The sequence below is a fragment of the Hemiscyllium ocellatum genome, chromosome 7, assembly GCF_020745735.1.
Source record: "Hemiscyllium ocellatum isolate sHemOce1 chromosome 7, sHemOce1.pat.X.cur, whole genome shotgun sequence".
In the NCBI taxonomy this organism is placed as follows: domain Eukaryota; kingdom Metazoa; phylum Chordata; class Chondrichthyes; order Orectolobiformes; family Hemiscylliidae; genus Hemiscyllium; species Hemiscyllium ocellatum.
This window is the reverse complement of record NC_083407.1, coordinates 47,905,090-47,926,781: the sequence shown is the minus strand read 5'-3', so window position 1 is coordinate 47,926,781 and position 21,692 is coordinate 47,905,090. Positions and strand designations below refer to the sequence as shown.

General features: G+C 38.6%; 1 protein-coding gene across 1 annotated transcript in view; it reads right to left on the bottom strand.

Annotated features, from left to right (window-relative positions):
- lrp2a (low density lipoprotein receptor-related protein 2a) overlaps window positions 1-21,692 on the bottom strand; it is a 290,923-nt gene that overhangs the window by 8,211 nt on the left and 261,020 nt on the right. Inside the window, exons 72-79 of the mRNA XM_060827752.1 lie at window positions 17,025-17,204; window positions 13,663-13,782; window positions 10,548-10,635; window positions 6,227-6,294; window positions 5,313-5,430; window positions 2,927-3,050; window positions 2,695-2,805; window positions 1,105-1,215 (exon numbers count right to left, since the gene is read on the bottom strand). Coding sequence (XP_060683735.1) covers window positions 1,105-1,215; window positions 2,695-2,805; window positions 2,927-3,050; window positions 5,313-5,430; window positions 6,227-6,294; window positions 10,548-10,635; window positions 13,663-13,782; window positions 17,025-17,204 — 920 coding nt within the window. The remainder of the gene's footprint in view (window positions 1-1,104; window positions 1,216-2,694; window positions 2,806-2,926; window positions 3,051-5,312; window positions 5,431-6,226; window positions 6,295-10,547; window positions 10,636-13,662; window positions 13,783-17,024; window positions 17,205-21,692) is intronic.

Here is a 21,692-nt window from a genome sequence, read left to right as displayed (position 1 = left end):
AAAGGTGATGAAAGGTTATAAGAAGAAGGTAGCAGAATGGAATTGAGAAACATATCAGCCCTTATTGAATGGCAGAACTGATTCAAAGTGTCATATTCGCCTAATTCAGCTCCTACATCTTAGGGTCTTCGATTACAGGAGAATAAAGACAGGCTGGTCAGATGGGCTGATCAGTTGCAAATGGAACTCCATCGGATAAGGTCAGGGCAAAAAGACAAGGAAATAAATGATCAACTATAGAACCCTAGGAAGCACCAGGAACAGAATAATCTTGGTCTGCATGTCCACCATGGGACAGTAGGACAGATAGATAAATGATTAAGAAGGCATATGGTATGTTCGACTATATTAACAGAGGTATAGAGTTATGGTTATACTGGGATTATATCAAAAAGTTAGTTCAACTACAGTGAGATTATTATGTGTAGTTCAAGAACCCACATTACAGGAGAAACGTAACTGCACTGGAGAAGGTGCAAAGGACATTTACCAGGATGTTGCCTGGGCTAGAGACTTTTAGCTATGCAGAGAAATTGTATAGACCGAGTTGGTTACCTTGGACAAGAGAAGACTGAGGGGGGTCATGATTAAGAATTATAATATTATGAGGGGCATTCCCAAGTACATAGGAAAGATCTTTTCCCTTTGGTGGAAGGATCAATAACCAGGGGTCATAGATTGAAATTACAGGTCAGAAGTTTCAGTGGAGATGTAGAAAATTTCTTTTTTCATACAAGGTGTGGTGGGAATCTAGAACTCACTGCCTCAAAATGTGGTAGAGGCAGAAACCAGCATAACATTTAAAAGATGTACACTTGCGATGCCAAAGCATACAAAACTATTGGCTAAGTGTTGGAAAGTGAGGTTAGAATATGTAAGTGGTTATCTTTAATTGGTGTATACACAATGGGTTGAAGAGTCTATTTCTGTGCTCCAGACCTCTTTGACCATGGCTCCAAAGTACAGGTATAAACATATATAAATGAATATGTATGTATGTATTTATATATACTATTATACATGTACAATATATACACAAAATTATAATGTTAGAAGTTATCATAGAAAATAAAACCATTTACACAAATCCACCATTCCATTTACCTGAGCTTGTGATCCAGGTGAAATAGGTTTTTCCACAAAAGAAGGCATAGATGTATAGGTGGGATTCTCAAAACTGCTTCCGTTTGTTTCACCACCAACTGCCACTGTATCCTAGATGGAAAAAGTCAAATGCATTACTTTCAGATTAGAAAATTATGAACCCAGTTATCAGAGATGGTTACACAGAGTGGTAAACTCGGCCTGGACAATCACAAAGGCCAACCTCCCATCTATAGAATCCATCTACCAGGCCCGCTGTCAAGGAAAGGCCGCCAGCATTCTCAAAGATCCATCCCACCCTGGCAATGCTTTTCTACAACCTCTACCATCGGGGAGAAGGTACAGAAGCCTGAACACACACACCAGCCGGTTTCAAAACAGCTACTACCCTACTGTTGTTAGAATACTGAATGGACTCACAAACACTTAACATTCGCCTGTACCTGTGTTTTTGTTTTGCCGCAGTTTACCTATTATTTACTTATCTACGCTACTTAACTCTGTGATTTGCCACAAGACAAAGCTTTTCACTGTGCCTCGGTACACGTGACAATAAATTCAATTGAATTCAATTTAATTTAATTTCACTGGGAAGTCTCTATTTAATAGCTTGAACCAAAAGTTGATAACTAACCAACCGGGACTAACCCAATCTAATGAACACTATGTTAACAAAGTACTCAGTAGAGTAAAATACAAAGTAAAAAATGGAAATTATCCTATATTCTAATAAGCTTTGCTTGGACTGTATCTGGAATATTACTTTCAGTTCCAGAGTACTAAGGATATAGGAGAGATGCACTGCAAACTCACAAGAGGTCTTAAAGCATTACTTACTGACTAAAAGGTAGATTCAATAACCCTAACCCTAACGAACTTTGAATTCCTTCAAGACTGAAGGGTGATCTATTTGAGAGATTTAGAATTAATGAAGGAGTTGGTCAGATGAATAGAAATTTTCTTCTGGGAAGGAAACCAAGAATCAGGATTGAAGAAAATAAAATATTTGTCTTACTTGTTGATTTCACAAGCGTATATAATTATGTGACAGTTCATTTGGAGTGATGTCAGAAGAAACTTCACACAGAATGGAGAGGAAATCTCAATGCTTTCCTTTAAAAGGTTGTTAAGGTTAGTTTTCAACATGTCAATTAATCTAAGAAGCCTAGATTTTTGTCAGGTACATGTTTTAGAGGTTTTATGACTAGTGTGGGTGTGTCAAATTCTACAGAGATATCCAGAACACCATGATGTATCTGAATGATGGAACGGACTTCAGTGATTTGATGGCACCCTCCCATTCTATGTTCTATTTTACTTTCTTAAAATATATTGTATATGCATGATATAGTTTAAATCAACAACATCTACTACAAATAAAGTATTGTAAGAAATGTTAATAAAATACATTTTCTTGGATATATATAAGTTAGAAGAACTTATTCAGTTCTGAAATAAGTAACATATATTAAAGTTACGGGACCATTATCACCATCCAAAATGAACTTAATTAAATAAACAAATTACTATAAATATGTTTGATTACAGTATGGTGTATTTATATATTTCAATAACCATTTCTGCAGTTACCGCTGGTTGCTGGATTGCAGGAGCATCACTGGAAACATTTCCTTTTGTTCCAAACATGGGATTTTCAAACGTGACTGGTTGCTTTCCTGCTTCCACTACAAAGTTTTCATTCTGTTGCAGAAACAGAGTTGATTCAGATTTAATAGAAGTACTAAGCACATATATGAAGCAGTTGTCATTGCATAAACTTTTACAATAATGAGATTTAATAAGAAACTTGGTTATATCTTACCAACTGCATTGCTCCATCAATTGCAGAATCTATGTCTATAGCTGAGGCTCCACTGTCTATTCCAGTATCCAGTCCAGATCTAAATGTCACTCCATTATCTTTTGACGTCATGAGACGACTTAAGCTGAAGAGAAAAAAAAACTTATTATCTTATAATGTTGTGGTAAGGAACTGAATATATCCCATAGGTAATGTTAAGTTTGTATTGTTCCTTTAATTTTTGAACAAATAAAACGTAAGTATATATGTGTCAAGTACTATTCAATAATAGTTTCTTCCTGACAGTCACAGGGTACAGGGTGGACAAATAGGACTTCTTAAAATTTAATTACTCGTGGGACATGGTTGAACAGCATTTATTTCCCATCCCTAGTTACCCTTGAGAAGGTGGTGGTGAGCTGTCTTCTTGAGCTGCTGCAGTCCACGTGCTTTAGGTTGAGCCATAATGCCCTTAGAGAGAAAATTCCTTGATTTTAGCCCAGTGACAGTGGTTATGTAGTTAGTCCAGTTGAGCTTCTAATCAATGGTGACCCCATTTAGAATCAATCTAAACATCATGGCATAGACAGAGAACACAGGGGGCCAACACCTTCAATATATTATCTAGCTATCACCATTGTTAACAGCTAACCCGAGAATGCAACTTTTTAAAAAAAGGTTTTGTGATTTACACATGAAAGAAGTGAAACTACCACTGTATTCTAACAGATGAAAGGCTTAACAATCAATTTTTCAATGTATAATTTCAGTTACATCACACTGTAAATTTTTGCTATAAATTCTGTGTGTTAAGATTGAGCCCTCCACTACCACCTGATGAAGGAGCGTCGCTCCTAAAGCTGGTGTGCTTCCAATTAAATCTGTTGGATTATAACTTGGTGTTGTGTGATTTTTTAACGTCATGGTTAGATAAACACACATTATCATTAACTGAAAGCTTAGTCTGTCAGATATATTCGATCTGCTCAGGAATGAATGGTGCTAACATGCCTCTCCCCTCAGATGTTGCTAGACCGCCTGAGCTTCTTCAGGATTCTCTGTGTTTGTTTCATGTTTTGAGCAACAACAGTATTCTTTTGTTCTTCAGAAGACAGTTTAAGAGTCAAATGCATTGCTGTAGATCTGGAATCATAAATAAGCCAAACCAATGAACGATGATAGATTTGCTGCCCTGAAGGGTATGAGTGAACCTGATGGCTTTTATGGAATCATAGAGTTATACAGCACAGAAACAGACCCTTTGGTCCAACATGTCCAAGCCAACCAGATAGTCTGATTTAGTCCATTTGCCAGTATTTGGTCTATGTCCCTCTAAGCACTTCCTATTGATGTACCCATTCAGATGCCTTTTAAATGTTGTGTTTGTACCTACCTCCACCACCTCCTCTGGCAGCTTGTTCTATACACACATCACCCTGTGTGTGAAAAAGGTGACCCTCAGGTTGCTTTTAAACCTTTTCCCTCTCACCTTAAACTTATACCCTTTAGCACCACTCCCCACCCCTGGGAATAAGACCTTGGTTATTCACCACATCCATGCCTCTCATGATTTTATAAACCTCTATAAGGTCACCTCTTAGCCTCTAATGCTTCAGGCAAAAAAGCCACAGCCTATTCAGCCTCTTCTCATAGCTCAAACCCTCCAATCCTGGAAAGATCCTTGTCTGAACCCTTTCAAGTTTAACAACATCCTTCCTACGATAGGGAGACCAGAATTGAATGCAGTATTCTGAAACTGGCCTCACCAATGTCCTGTACAGCTGCAACATGCTGTCCCAATTCTTATACTTAATGCACTGACCAATTTTATGACATCATTACTCAAAGTAGCCTTTTAATTCAAGATTTAGATGTGATTGAGTTCTCCAGCTGCCATGATGGCATTTAAGTTCATGACTACACTGCAATAATATGAGCTTTTGAAGTACTAATCTAGTAACATTAACACTGTACTATTACTCCTATGATTCAGCCCACTACTTTTAAGAAATGTGTGAAAGCATTTTTGTTTACAGATTCCTGATGAAGGGCTTATGCCCGAAACGTCGAATTTCCTGTTCCTGGGATGCTGCCTGACCTGCTGCGCTTTTCCAGCAACACATTTTCAGCTCTGATCTCCAGCATCTGCAGTCCTCACTTTCTCCTTTACAGATTGAAGCCTAATCTTTCTGTGTAAAAGGGTGGAATAAAATGCGCATGTATTTTTAACAAGTATATTTGTAATCTTAACAGTAGAAGAACACTTTTAAAGACTCATAAAAGAAATGTTATATATCCAGTTAAACCAACAGTTTGCTAATCAGTGGCATCATACACTGCTTGTATGTCATGACTTGAGTAAATCCTGGCTTCAATAAATACACAGAACTATAAAAAGAGTTGTCACCTTGTAAGCTTAGGAAAAGATGGCAAGATTGAGCCTGTCCGTCTGTAATTCAGAAATGCACCACCAGCTAGTGCTCCCAGAATTAAGATGATAATAATGGTCAGTAAGACTGCAGTTGCTGCAATACAAAAAAAACATATCAAAATTCCAGGAACCTTCATATTAAATGATTATCAAATACAATCATGGGATAACCTCTTAAAAATTAGACTGTGCCATTTTATTTAGAAAAGCCTAAGTACAGATGTAAAATCAACTCCCTACTAATTTAAGAAAGCAACTTACTTTGTTACTTTGCATGTTAATAACATTTTAATGATTTATTTTATTTCGATATAATGCCCACTTGAGTTGTTCATAGATTTTTTTACATTTATGTTCATAGATAAATAAGCATTTATTACTTAATTTCATAACTGTCCACATCATTGCATATTGAATGTTGGGAGATCTAAACGTTTAAATGGTGAAAACACTTGTAGGAAACTTAGTTGTTCCTAAGAGTTAATTTATCAGAATTGATGTTACTTCAAGGGAAGGCTTTTACACAAACTATGAACTCTGAGCAGCTCTGGAATCTGTACTTTGCATTGAATATATTGACAAATAATTCTGAAAAATCCCAGTGATTCTCTTTATAGTAATCATTATTGTACAGTTAGTTGAGAGAGAATACTCACTTAGTTCACTGCTATAAAATTTTAAATATTTTGCATTTCACAAAAATTAAAGAAAAGAGCAAAAATATTCTATCCTCATTCAGATACGTCCCTTTTGTGGCCAACTGAAGCTCACATGAGTCATAAATTATATTGCTCGAAGTATAAAGTAATCATAAACTTCAGTGGCCAAGAATGAGGAGTTACATATTGCCATTTAACATTTTAATTATTTTTTGAACTTCTTATAAGTACCTGTTGAATGAGGTGGTGCTTGGGATCTTCCAGTCTGACAGTAGCTTCCTGTATATCCATAAGGACAGCTGCAAGAACATAAAATACTCCTCAGCAATTTTTTATTTCCTGCCAGTAGAAATTTTTCATCAGTCTAATTCGGGTCAGTTGGACAATTAGCTCTCAACGGATTGCAGCTTTAGCATTAGTTGTGTATGAAACCATGTTCCAGTTATTAGATCTTGTTTTAATTTCAGAATTTGTCAATGGACTCATTGGGGTCAGCTACTTTGGACTAAGGTCATTCTGATCAATGGAAAACCTAGGCCATTGTTTATTAATCATAGTAATCTCTCTATGCAGTACTAATTAATAACTTACTTAGAGTAGAAATGGTCTTAAACAACAGGAAATTATTAAGGAAAAAAAATTGGAAAATATGTAGATAATGATCTACAGACTTGAAAATAAAAGATTCAGGAGTCAGTTGCAAATAGAATATACATAGAGTCATAGAGATGTACTGCACAGAAACAGACTTTTTGGCCCAATGCATCCATGCCAACCAGATATCCTAAGTTATTCTAGACCTATTTGCCAGCATTTTGCCCATATTCTACTAAACCATTCCTATTCATATACCCATCTAGATGACTTTTAAATGCTGTAATTGTACCAGCCTCCACCTTCTTTGGCAACTCATTCCATATGTGCACCATCCTTTGTGCAAAAACGTTGCCCCTCAGGTTACATTTAAATCTTTCTCTTCTCACCTTAAAGCTCTGCCATCTGGTTTTGGACTCCCCTGCCCTGGGAAAAAGACTTTGGGTATTCACCCTATCCATGCCCCTCATGATTTTATAAATCTCTATAAGGTTTATAAATCTCATCCTCTGATGCTCCAGGGAAAATAGCCACAGTCCTTGGGAGGTCATGTTATGGCTGTACAGGACATTGGTTAGGCCACTGTTGGAATATTGCCTGCAATTCTGGTCTCCTTCCTATTGGAAGGATGTTGTGAAACTTGAAAAGGGTTCAGAAAAGATTTACAAGGATGTTGCCAGGGTTGGAGGATTTGAGCTATCGAGAGAGGTTGAACAGGCTGGGGCTGTTTTCCCTGGAGTGTTGGAGGCTGAGGAGTGACCTTACAGGTCATGAATAGGTATATGAATAGGAAGGGTTTGGAGGGATATTGGCCAGGTGCTGGCAAATGGGACTAGATTAGATTAGATTAGATTTGGTAGGCATGGATGTGTTGAACCGAAGGGTCTACTTCCATGCTATACATCTCTACAACTCTATTCAGCCTCTCTCTGTAGCTCAAGGCGTCCAACCCTAGCAATATCGTTGTAAATCCTTTCTGCATGCTTTCAAGATTAGCATAATCATTCCTATAGCAGGGAAACCAGAATTTAACACAGTATTCAAGAAGTGGCCTAACCAATGTCCTGTACAGCAACAACATGATATCCCAAGTTCTATACTCAATGCACTGACCAATAAAGGCCAATGTACCAAATGCTTTGTTCACAACCCTGTCTACCTGTGACTCTACTTTCAAGGCAGTATGAACATGCACCCCAAGGTCTCTTTGTTGGGAAACACTCCCCATTAAGTGTATACATCCTGCCCTGATTTGCCTTAGCAAATGGCAGCACCTCACATTTATCTGAATTAAACTCCATCTGCCACTCCTTGGCTCATCAGCCCATCTGATGAACAGTCTGCTGTACTCTGAGGTGACCTCCTTCACTGTCCACCACACCACAAATTTTGGTGTCATCTGCAAACTTACCAAACATGCATCCCTTTTTCACATCCAAATCATTTATATAAATGACAAAAACCTTTTTTTATGTTTAAATACACTCAAGGACTCTGCTCCCATTGCTGTTTGTCATACGGAATTTCAAAGATTTACAAAGGTCCTCAAATTCCTTCTCATCTCAGTCTTATAATTGGCATGCTTTATCCTGAGATTATCTCCTCTGGTTCTTGACTCTACCATGAGGGAAAAGATTCTATTAGCATGTAACCTGTCATGCTGCTTAAGAATCCTGTATGTATCAAGGAGATCACTACTCATTATTCTAAATTCCAATGAGTAGAATCCCAGTTGTCTAATCTTTGCTTGTAAGGCCAGTGATCATCATTGTGAGCATTCTCTGAACTGTCCCTAAACAGGACAAGCAAAACTGCTCTCAGTACTCCAGATTTGGTCTCACCAGTATCTTGCAGAGTTGCAGTAATACTTCCCTACTTATTTTTCCAAACCTCTTGAAATAAGGGTTAGCAGTCTATGAGCCTTCCTGATTCCTCCTCCACAAGTCTGCTATTTTTCTGTGTTTCATGCACAAGTGTCCCCAACTCCTTTTGTGTTACAACTTTCTGCAGTTTTTCTCCATTTTAATAATACTGTTCTTTTGTATTCCCTTCCAAAATGAATAACTTTGCATTTTTACACATCATACTCCATGAGCCAACTTTACGCCCATTTGTTTAATCTATCAATAACTCTCTGTAAATTGTTTCCTCTCACAACTTACCTTTCCATTGATTTTTGTGTCATTTGTAAATTTGGCTACAGTACATTCACTTTCTTCCTCCGAGTCATTAGTATATATTACAAACAACTGCAGTGTCAATACAGGTCCCTGCGGCACCCTGCTGGTTTGAGATTGCCAGTCTAAGGATACTAATTCATTGTTTAATTAGCATTGTAGTAGACCTCTTTTTTTCCTGCACTCTTTCTATCTCTATCGCCTTGAGACATGCTGGAAGAGTATATGGAATAGTCATGAACTGTGTGTCTAATCTCCTGCCCATGAAGAACCCTGATGAATTGGGACAGCCCTGCAGTGATGTAGATCAGTAACTGAATTTGGTTAAAGTGATGTCATCATACTCCTTCAATAAGAATTTGACACTGTGGTCTCTTCTTTTGGCCTTTCCATTAGCCTACAGGTACCTGAGTGTCTGGGCCAATTTTTTTCCTTATGATCCATGGGAGCCTCCCTGCAAAGCCAAAGTTGAATCACAGGCATCAATCACCACTCATATTGAGATGATTATGCGATCTATCTATAAGCATATAGTTAGTAATCTCACACTACACCTCCTACTGCCTGCCGCTGATGTACATTAGAACATTTTGCAGACCATGTTATTTTTGAACTTGAGCAGCTCTAGCAGAATCTGAGAAGTGAAAGCAGATTTAATGTTTCAAGTCCAGTGACCCTTCTTCAGAAGTGAAGTTTTGCTCCCAGGTTTGAAGAAGGGTGACTGGACACAAAGTGTTAACTCTACTTATTGCCTTGGATGGTGCCAGACTTGTTGAGTCTTTCCAGCAATTTTTGTTTCATATTTCTAGTATACACAATGATTTGTGTTATTTTATGACTGCACCTTCTTTGGCCATCAAGTCCAAGAACACACTTGAGCCTAATTGCTAAACTGGAAAGAACAGATTGAACCACTGGAGTGGGTGGGGTGGGGGGTGGTGGCGGTGATGTGATGCTGGTGGGGGGGGGGGGGGGGGGGGGTGCATGATGACAGAGAATGCAACAAATAAACTTTAAAAAAAAGAAGAAATGATAGTGAGTTCACAATCTGAAGGTGTTCAACTCACCATTAAATCCAGAAGGCTGTAAAGTGCCTAATCAGAAGATGAGATGGTATTTCTCCAGTTTGTGTTGTGATTCGCTGCAGCGTTGCAGCATGCCAAGAACAGACAAGTGGCCATGCAAACTGGTTGCTGTGTGAAAATGGCTGACTATGGGAAGGTCATGGCCCTGCTTGTATACAGACCAGAGGTGTTCTGCAAACTCCAGTGGGACTATCTGCTGTTTCCAATTTGCAGTGAGATACACCATGTTCTGCCATTCTCACATTCTGATCACTTAATCTGCACCTCTCAGCAGCCTTTCTCCCCCAGCACTCCAACCCCTACGATTGCATAAATGTTGTCCCCTCCACACTTCACGTCATCTCTGATAAAGAGTCATTTAGACTTGAAATGTTAGCTTGCTCTCTCTCTCTATGGATGCTGCCGACTCACTGTGATTTTCCGTATTTTTTGACTTCAGTACAGGATTCCAGCATCTGTAGTGCTTGCTCCTACTTAATTTGAAGATTAACCCTTAATTTCCTAACTTAATGAATAAGGACATATAACCATGAAATAACATTCTCTTGAAGAATTAAAACGCATTCAATTTACAATACTTTACAATGCAGGATGTTTAAATACAAAATAAAACCTGTGAAATTCAGTATCCGAGACAGTGAACTACCCAATATAAATCAGACAATTTGACCATGAGTTTCATCATTTTCAACTTACGTGCACTTTGTAGCATTTGCTTCAAAATGACAAATTCCTTCATTCCTACATTTGCAGGCAGGTGGCATTGGTCGCTCCAGCTCAATGGCTGTAGACACAAATAAAACGAGAAAGGTCGCAAACTTTAGTGAGACAACTGTCATATGGATGCAAATGAAAGTAGCTGGTCAGGAAGAGGCCTGAAAGGTGAGGTGATAACTTTCTGCGAACATATTTTTCAACTAGAGTGACTTACTGTGGGAGGAAATATAAATACTTGTGAGCTTTATGTTTTCAGTAGCTTCATACAGTTATACAGTACAGAAGAAACACTTTGTCTAGGTCTGTGCCAAGCCTGTACCGGCCTATCTACTCTATTCCCACTTTCCAGCATGTGGTCCATTGCCTTGAATGTAATGATATTTCAAAGTGCTCATCCATGTCATTTTCAAAAGGTCCTAATGTTTCCCACCTCTACTGACCTCTCAGGCAGTTCATTTCAGATTCTCACCACCCTCCAGGTGAAAACATTTTTCCCTGAATCCCCATTAAACTGCCTACTCTTCACCCTAAAATGATATCCGCATATTATTGATCCTGCAATTAAGGGGAATAACAGCTTTCTGTTCACCCTTTCCAGACCCCTTATAATCATATACACCTCAATCAGGTCCTCCCCTTAACTTTGTCTGCTCTAAAAAAAACAATACCAGCGTATCCAGCTTTACAAAGAGTTAAAATGTTCCAACCGGGCAATATCTTGGAGAAGCTCCTCTGTCATCCCTCCAGCGCAACTACATCTTTCTTATAGTGTGACAACTAGAGTTGTGGTCTAACTAAAGTTTTGTACAGCTCTAACATAACCTCTAAGCCACAACTAATAAAGTCAAGTACCTTGTATGGCTTCTTAACCATTCTATTAACCATCCTGGTGCCTTCAGGTCATCCCTTGAAAAGTTAAACCATATTAGCTGTCCTCCAATCCTCTGGCAACCCCCTTGGAGCCAGAGAGGAATTAAAAAATTGAGTAAGTGTCTCTGTAATTTCCTCCCTCACTTCCCAAAGCAGCCTGGGACATAACCCATTGGGATCTTGAGATTTATCCAATTTTAAACCTGCCCAAACCTCCAACACCTCTTCACTTCCTATGTCAATTTGCTCAAGCACCTCATAGTCACTGTCCGCAAATTTTGTACCTACATTCTCCTCACGAGTAAAGACAGAAATTAAGTCCTCAATTTCTGAAACTCTACCAGGGTTCTCTTGCCTTCACAGACAGATTGCCCCTTTGTCCCTAATGGCTCCTACTCTTTCCCTTCTTGAATGCTATGATGACCATCTTCACTCTGTTTTCATCCCGGGCTTCTACAACCTATTCTCACATGATTGCTGATATTGGAGCCCATATGCTTTGTACCTTAGTGAATGTCTTCTCTCCTTTAATCATATAATTCTACCTTTTTCTCAAGCTATTCATGAATATTTTGTTTAGACAGACATCCAGTGGTAGAACAAGGTTTGTTAAATCACCAGGAACCCCTTTGAGATCACTCCTTTGTGACCTAACTTTCGCAACAGTATCATCAACAAAGGTATGATGTGAAAGTGTCTGAAACAAAAAATACATGTTTCTTTATACAATGTCTTGATTGGAAGCCTCAAACTTTCCTCATTTATATTTTCAAGCCAGCTTAATCCATCCATCCCTCCATTTTTTGTTTGAAGAAAAACTTGATCATTGTTTAATTGGCTGGCATATCAAAATTCACAAGGATTTCACCCACATTTCCAACATAATAGAGTCTGCATCGATTCTTTTGTCGATATTTGATTATAAACAACTGAATTGTGATAAGCCTGTCATCAACTTTTTTTTGGAACGATACTGTGAAATCTTAGATTTTCATTGCATTATAAATTGTTTATCTTCAAAAATCTGGAGCAACATTCTTGGCTGACTTTGAAATACATAATTCCTAATTTTCTTGCTCATTTCAGTGTGAAAATTCTGATAAGTCATCAAGGAACTAAGAGTCAATTCTGATGATTTTCATTAAAATATGTTAGAACTTTACCTTCCAATTGAATCAACATGCTAGGCTTTCCTCTCTTTGCACATTAGTTTTTAGACACCTACCCAAACTGTGCAGAAAGGTTCCTTCAATTTCTTAATCTCCTTCTCTGACAACTCTAATTCTGTAACTGCTGTCAATTTTTGTCTATTGTCTGATTTCAACAACTTTAACTTTGAACTGGGCTATGTATCTAATGCACCTGGATGGTAAAGGCAAAGAGTTTGGAATTTTGGTCTAAATCTCAGGTATTGAGTTTGACAAGATTGACCACGAGCTGAAAAATGTGTTGCTGGAAAAGCACAGCAGGTCAGGCAGCATCCAAGGAGCAGGAGAATCGACGTTTCGGGCATAAACCCTTCTTCAGCTCCCCCATTTTTCAGCTCTGATCTCCAGTATCTGCAGTCCTCACTTTCTCCAAGATTGACCATGAATCAAGTATATACAGCATATATTTTCAGTGCATCCACGAGATCAGAAAGAAATAACATTTATGTAAATTGAATAAATATTTACTTTAAAATTTTGCATTTGATATAATTCTTTGCTTTAACTAACACTGTCAGATCTAAATTACTTTCAGCAAGTTTCAAGGTGAGCTACAGGATATTTCAGAGTACAGTAATATAAATTGCACATAAAAAGTGAGGAAAGGTGGGTTTGCATTTGAAAGGAAAAGAGTTGGAGGGTTGACTTTTCACACTTTTCAAAAAAATAGAAGTTATATACAACTTTTTAATTACAATGAAGGGTTTCCAATACCAAGAATTAAAGGTTAAAAACTGGCAAAAGGAAAACAAGGAATAGGAAAGGCAGACCATTTTTTTTTACATTACCATAACATTATCCTAACTTTTATCACCTCACTTAAACAAACAGTTTAATTTATGTCAAACGTTAAGTGTATGCATTCACCAATCAATCTATTTTTCAATCCCTTCTCTCAAAAGAAAATCAACAATCAGGTTGGTTTATTAATTCATAACAAAAAGAGGTTTGTACAGTTCAGTAGTTTTTAATCAGCAGTATTATTTTAAATAACCTGATTGATTAAATGCATATACCTGCATCACACTCTATAAGGCTGCCACCTCGAAACTGACTGCCTTGAGGACAAGCGCAGGTGTACCCTCCTGGTCTTAGCAAACACAGATGACTGCAGACACCCTTGCAAGGATTAGGCACTGAAACAAGAAAGAAGACTTTAAAATTCCAAAGATTTTACAAAATAACTGCCAAGTAAAATAGGTATATATAAATTAAGAGCAAGGTGACCCATAATTGCTGTAAAGAGCAGCCAAAAACATGCTGACAGGTGTGTATCCATTGACCAGAGCTTTTTGGAAGTTGTGGTGCTCTGTATCAGAAGGCTGGCAGTGACTGAGGCTGTTGCATCTGGCATTACTAAGAATATTTTGGAAGTTAGTATGTTCATGCCTAATGCCCTGTATGCAATTCCACATCACCCCATCCTGCTATCTGATGTGAAGTGCAGGTTGCAGATGGTGTCACTACAGTCTTCTTACTTGCCACTCTTTCCTCACTCCAAACTTTCTTTGCTGATGTTTTGCTTTCAGATACAAACACTTCCTGCATGTCTTTAACGAAGAACTACGATTAATTGACAATTGTAGCCACCAACTCATATACTGGCATTACACAAACTTTAGCATGTACTAAAAGTCAGGACCAGCATTTGATGAGTCATCAAGCATGTGTCGTGTACAGTCAATATGGGGAAAATGATGGTTATGTACCAGTTCACTGGAGCTCGAGATCACAGCCAAAAAGTTCTGCTAACTGGACTCAGGTGAGACCTCAAAGGGTTGGTCAAAGCAGGTGGCCATAGATACAGAGATGGTTGGTACAATGACAGATATGCCAAACAATTTGTCACTACTCATAAGAGAGAGAATTTGTCACTACTGATAAGATGGCTCCAACATGCTTCCTAAACAGCCTTGGTGGGTAGGGCTTTTTATGAGTCCTTCTCCTCTTCCCTCTTTCTGCTGACTATGTTCCATTTCTAAGTCATGCTGTGACTCAAAGTGGCTTACAACCTCAGACCCCTTCACTCAATAGGTTGGATACCTAATTTTTAAGTATGCCTGGTGCTGTTGAAGATCTGAACCCCATTGGGGGGGGGGGGTCTCTCTCATTTCCATGATCGGTCAATAAATACACCTGTAAACGACTCTTTGACAATGATACAAGCAATAATTTATTCTTTGATTTGGCTGGGTTGATAGACTCTGATCAGGCCAGAAGTATGAGTACTCCTAGACCACCAAAAGAATCGGAACACTAACAGAGTTTGCATAGGGTTTATATACATTGTTCATAGTCAAACATGAAGCATGATTGCATAGTAACAACCAATCAGATTGCATAATTCCCTTATGCATTCTATCTTAGCAACCTGTTCTTAGAATCGTCTTTGTCCTGCCTTGTGGTTAGGATTAAACCATTTCTTCTGCAATTAATCGAATCAACATCAGTCTGTGGTTTCTTTTTCTGTCTGATTCAGTGCAGTATAACAATGCAGAAGCCATTTTGTGCAGCTCCTTCAGCCATTTTGTCCTACCTTCCAAATGCCCACATCCTCACTGTATGCCAAGTATTATTTGTATGCCATATGTAGCATGCAACATGAGAACTAATTGATCCTACAACTAACAGATCACAGATGAGTATCCAGTCATGCTACATCAAGTTGTGAATGATGGTAGACAATTAAATAACTCACCAGTTGAGGAGGATCTACAAAAATCCTCATTCTCAATGACAGGAGCTTAGGGTATCTATGCAAGAGACAAACTTTCAGCATTTGCAAGTGTCGGCAGCCAAAAGTGCTGAGTGGACAATTCATCTCAGCCACATCATGAGGTCACCAGCATCACAAATGCATGTCTCCAACCAATTCAATTCACTCCACATGATATTGAGAAATAGTTTTTTTTTCATTCTTTTGTGTGTTCGGCCAGAATTTATTGCCCATCACTAATTTCTCAGAAGCCTATTCAGAATCAACGACATTGCTGTGGGCAGGAGTCACATGTAAGCCAGAATATGTAAAGCCTACACTTGACAGCTGAAGGCTCTGGATGCTGCAAAAACTATAGGGGTTGACAATATCCTGGCAATTGTATTTAAGGCTTGTGCACTAGAACTAGCTATGCCTCTAGTCAAGCTGTTCCATTAGTGCTACAACACAGGTATCATTTCAGCAATGTGGAAAATTGCTTACAAATGAACTGTCAATAAAAAGCAGGACAAATCAAACCGAACAGTTACTGCCCCACAGTCTACTCTCAAAACATGAAAATAATGATTGAAGGTGTTACTAACAGTACTATGAAACAGTACCTACTCAACAATAACCTCTCACTGACACTCAATTAGGAAAGTATCAGGGTAATTTCAACTTATGACTTTATAACAGCTTTGGTCCACACATGGAAAAAAGGCCTGAACTCAAAAGGGGAAGTGTGAGTGACAGTCTTGACATCAAGACAACATTTGACTTAATATAGCATCAAGAATCCTTGGCAAAGCTGGGGTCAACTGGAATCAGGGAGAAAATTCTCCACTGGTTGGAGTCATACGTAGCACAAACGTAGATGGTTGTTGCTGGAGGTCAATTATCTCAGCCCTAGGACATCACTGCAGGAATTCCTCAGGGTAATGCCCTAGGCCCAACCATCTTCAATGGTTTCATCAATGACTTTCACTTTATCACAAGGTCAGAGGTGCTGTTGATTGCATGATACGTGATTCTCCAGTTGGACACAATACACAAAATGGTGGGCCTACAATTACACTGACAAGCAATTTATGATTGTCATTTGAGCTCATGGTATGTACACACTCTGTGCCTGTTTCAACTCAACAAAATGGTGACAGCCATTCCCTGGTTCATTCCTCAGGCAATGCTTTGATCAATCAGACTCAATTTGCTTGGTTTAAATTACTGGTCAGCTATCATCTAACTTGTACATTCTAACAGAGTTCACTTATCAACCAATCAGCATGTTCTTCTCATATAGAATAAAAAGCTTGATCCCCTTTATATTGGCAACTTGTCCTGAAGGAAAGTACAAGATGGAAAATTTCTGCAAATTCAAATTGTATACAGCCAAACAACTACAAGTTGTTCTGTTATAACGTGTGTTCTGTCAACGTGAATTTTCTGTAATGTGATTGATGAATTGGGGACACTGTTTCTAAAGCAATTTATGATGTAAAATGTGAATTTTTAAAATGTGTATAGGCTGTGACGTAATTACAGAGACAACATAAATGCTGTTTCTAAAGCATGATTTGTCTATAACACAGGGTTGCACAAGAACACAACCATCATCTTCTAGAAGTACTGACTGTATGCAAATATTATGTAATTTTAGATAAAACTTTGTCTCATTGTTACCTGAGTGATTGTAACGATGCTCCTGGTATATTCGAACTTGGGTTAGCCATGGGTTTACAGTCAGCACTTTTATCTTCTGACTGGTACCAAATTTATCTTGTTTCCAGACTTCACCACTCTCCTTTGATGTCCAGTACAGGTGATTTTCAAAAATATCAAGGCTGTAAGGATTGCCTAGGTCTGATAAAGTACATAAGGATAATGTGTGAAATTAATTTAGCAAAACATCTTTTAAAAGAACACATAACACTAAAAGGTCATTTAAATTTTTCTTCAACTGTACTTTTCAACCTGTTAAAGAATAAAGCTGTCTGTCTGGAATTTTCCCATTCTCATCTGACTGTGTCGGTTTCCTTCGGGTGTTCTGGTTTCCTCCCATAGTACAAAGATGTGCAGGTTAGGTAGACTGGCAATGCTAAAATTGTCCATAGTTTGCAGGGATGTGTAGGTTAGGTGGATTAGCCATGGGAAATGCAGGGTTTTGGGGACAGCGTACAGTGGGGTGAGGGGTAGGTCTGTGTGGGATGGGTTTGGAGGTGTGAACTCGATGGACCAAATAGCCTACTTCCACACTACAGATTTTATGACTTTTAAGCCCTTACCATCTAGTTTGAAACAGTCAGTAGTGGAAGGCAGTTACCTCTCTCTCTGGAGATGACGTCAACCATGAACAACTGGAATTTTATTTTGAGGAGATAGGAGAATATGATTATACATTCAAGATTGATTTGGAGTCCCAATGCAGGGATAGTGAGAAATTCAATAGCACAACAAAGGCCAAAATTTAAATTGGGCTAAATGGTGGAAATTGAGTTAAATTTGATCATTTAGGTCGTGAACTTACTAATCCAATGCACTCCATGGCTGTTTAAACTGTGGCCTTCTATTTAGTGGCCGAAATGTCATCGTTTTGTGAAATGTTTATTGGGTACAAGCAAGACTTGTAAGCCCTCACCAAAATTGTGAGTAAAGCTACATTTACAAGTCAATGCTTAGGTTAAAAATCACACAACCACATCGGGTGGTTGAAGGAGCAGCACTCCAAAAGGTAGTGCTTCCAAATAAAGTTGTTGGACTATAACCTGGTGTTTTGTGATTTTTAACTTCGCACACCCCAGTCCAACACAGGCGTCTCCAAATCATGCTTAGGTTAGTTCACATACTTTGCTGCACTGGCACAAGTAGAAAGTAAACAGTGTACTGAGCTGCCAGAGCTGTTCCAGTTATCTGCCTCAGTAGGTTATGCAAAGAGTCAGGTACAACTTACATGTTCATGGGCTGTTACTATAAACAAACAGTAAAGCAACACATTTAACTCTCTTTAAACAGCATTTTTTTGAAAAGAAAGTAACATGATTTTACAAAAGCAAAATACTTCAGATTTTGGAAATCTAAAATAGAAACTCAGCAGGTTTGGATTAATTTGTGGTGAGAAACTATATTATAATATTTAAAATATTGGGAGGTATTTTAAGTCTATTATCCCCACAAAATGTGAACATAAATTCTTTTCTTTTAAATTTTCAACCATTTATTTTTAAAAGATGAGAGTTGCTAGACTTAAAATAGCTGTTATCGACCATAGAATGTGCTCGTTTGCCCAGGTCCATGAATTCCAGAAACTTCCAGTGCCCCAAGCCAAAGCAACATTCTTGTGTAATTTCAAACATAAAATTTCAGGAGCACTGCAACCACATTGTGACAATGAGGATACAGTCATCAGCCTCTGAACCTGAATTGATAACAGAGGGAAAGTTATTAAATCATGTCATGCCTGAAGTGATGCTGATATTACAACTGTTATCTCCGATATCACACAATAGTTTGACCAAACATTGAAATTACAGCATTAGTTTGAGCTACCTTATCCAGGAACCCTGTCACATGATAGGAACTTACAACTATAGAAGGGTATAACTTATAGTAGAATATTCTTTACTGAGAAAAAGTTTTACTTTAAATATACAGAAATATCATGGTAACTCTTAAAAGAATACTGATCAATATCAAGTACATACCAGATCGTAAAATATACCTAGGTTATTTCAAGCTGAACCTGGAAAAGTATCCTGATATTTTCTGCTATATATTATAAAATAGCTGATCTATTTGGGTCACATGCAATTTGTTGCTTTCTGAGGTTTGGAATTATAACATTATTGTCATGGCCTTACAGTAAGTCTTCACATTTTTGGATCATTGGAATCTCTTCTGGTGTAGAAGTGACCTGTACAAGGAAGACAGGTTGCACCTGAACGGGAAGGGACTAACAAACTTGCAGGGAAATTTGCTAGAGCTGCTCAAGAGAATTTAAACTAGTAAGGGGGACGGGGGGGGGGGGGGGCTGTGGAGGGGGGGTGAAACCTAGGGAGATAGTGAGGAAACAGATCAATCTAAGACTGGTGCAGTTGAGAAATGAAGCAAGTCAAACAGTCAGGGCAAGCAGGGACAAAGCAGTGAACAAGGTAGGACTGATAAATTAAATTGCATTTATTTCAATGCAAGAGGCCTAATAGACAAGGCAGATGAACTCAGGGCATGGTTAGGAACATGGGACTGGGATACCTTAGCCATTATAGAAACATGGCTCAGGGATAGAGAGGACTGGCAGCTTAATGTTCCAGGATACAAATGCTACAGGAAGGACAGAAAGGGAGGCAAGAGAGGAGGGGGAGTGGCATTTTTGATAAGGGATAGCATTACAGCTGTACTGAGGGATGATATTCCTGGAAATACATCCAGGGAAGTTATTTGGGTGAAACTGAGAAATAAGAAAGGAATGATCACCTTATCAGGATTGTATTATAGATCCCCTATTAGTCAGAGGGAAATTGAGAAACAAATTTGTAAGGAGATCTCAGTTATCTGTAAGAGTATTAGGTTAGTTATGGTAGGGGATTTTAACTTTCCAAACATAGACTGGGACTGTCATAGTGCTAAGGGTTTAGATGGAGAGGAATTTGTTAATTTGTACAAGAAAATGTTCTAATTAAGTATGTGGATGTACCTACTAGAGAAGGTGCAAAACTTGACCTACTCTTGGGAAATAAGGCAGGGCAGGTGACTGAGGTGTCAGTGGTGGAGCACTTTGGGGCCAGCGACCATAATTCTGTTAGTTTTAAATTAGTAAAGGAAAAGGACAGACCAGATCTAAAAGTTGAAGTTCTTAATTGGAGAAAGGCTAATTTTGATGATTTGAGGCAATAACTTTCAAAAGCTGATTGGGGGCAGATGTGTGCAGGTAAAGCGACGGCTGGAAAATGGGAAGCCTTCAGAAATGAGATAACGAGAGTCCAGAGATAGTATATTCCTGTTAGGGTGAAAGGAAAGGCTGGTAAATATAGGGAATGCTGGATGTCTAAAGAAATTGAGAGTTTGGTTAAGAAAAAGAAGGAAGCATATGTCAGGTATAGACAGGATGGATTGAGTGAATCCTTAGAAGTGTATAAAGGCAGTAGGAGTATACTTAAACAGGAAATCAGGAGGGCAAAAAGGGGACATGAGATAGCTTTGGCAAATAGTAATGAAAATCCAAAGGACTTTTACAAATACATTATGGATAAAAGGGTAACTAGGGAGAGAATAGCACCCCTCAAAGATCAGCAAGGCGGCCTTTGTGTGGAGTCGCAGGAGATGGGGCAGATACTAAACGAGTATTTTACATCGGTGTTTACTGTGGAAAAAACATAGAATGTGGGGAAATAGATGGTGACATCTTAAAAAATGTCCATATTACAGAGGAAGAATTGCTAGATGTCTTGAAACACATAAAACTGGATAAGTCCCCAGGATCTGATGAGGTGTACCCCAGAAATCTGTGGGAAGCTAGAGAAGTGATTACTGGGCCTCTTGCTGAGATATTGTATCATTGATAGTCACAGGTGAGGTGCCATAAGACTGGGAGTTGGCTAGTGTGGTACCACTATTTAAGTAAGGTGGTAAGGACAGGCCAGAAAACTATAGACCGGTGAGCCTGATGCCGGTGGTGGATAAGTTATTGGAGGGAATCCTGAGGGACAGGATGCACATGTATTTGGAAAGGCAAGAACTGATTAGGGATAGTCAACATGGCTTTGTGCACGGGAAATCATGTCTCACAAACTTGATTGAGGTTTTTGAAGAAGTAACAAAGAGGATTGATGAGGGCAGAGCAGTTGACGTGATCTATCTGGACTTCAGAAAGACGTTCAACAAGGTTCCCCAAGAGAGACTAATTAGCAAGGTTAGATCTCATGGAATACAGGGTGAACTGGCCATTTGGATACAGAACTGGCTTAAAGGTAGAAGACAGAGGGTGGCAGTCAAAGGTTGTTTTTCAGACTGGAGGCCTGTGACCAGTGGAGTGCCACAAGGATTGGTGCTGGGTCCACAACTTTTCATTATTTATATAAATGATTTGGATGTGAGCATAAGAGGCATAGTTAGTAAGCTTACAGATGATACCAAAATTGGAGGTGTAGTGGATAGCGAAGAGGGTTACCTCAGATTATAACAGAATCTGGATCAGATAGGCCAATGGGCTGAGGAGTGACAGATTGAGTTTAATTTAGATAAATGCGAGATGTTGCATTTTGGGAAAGCAAATCTTAGCAGGACTTATACACTTAATACACTTGGAGTGCAGGTTCATAGCTCCTTGAAAGTAGAGTCACAGGTAGATAGGATATG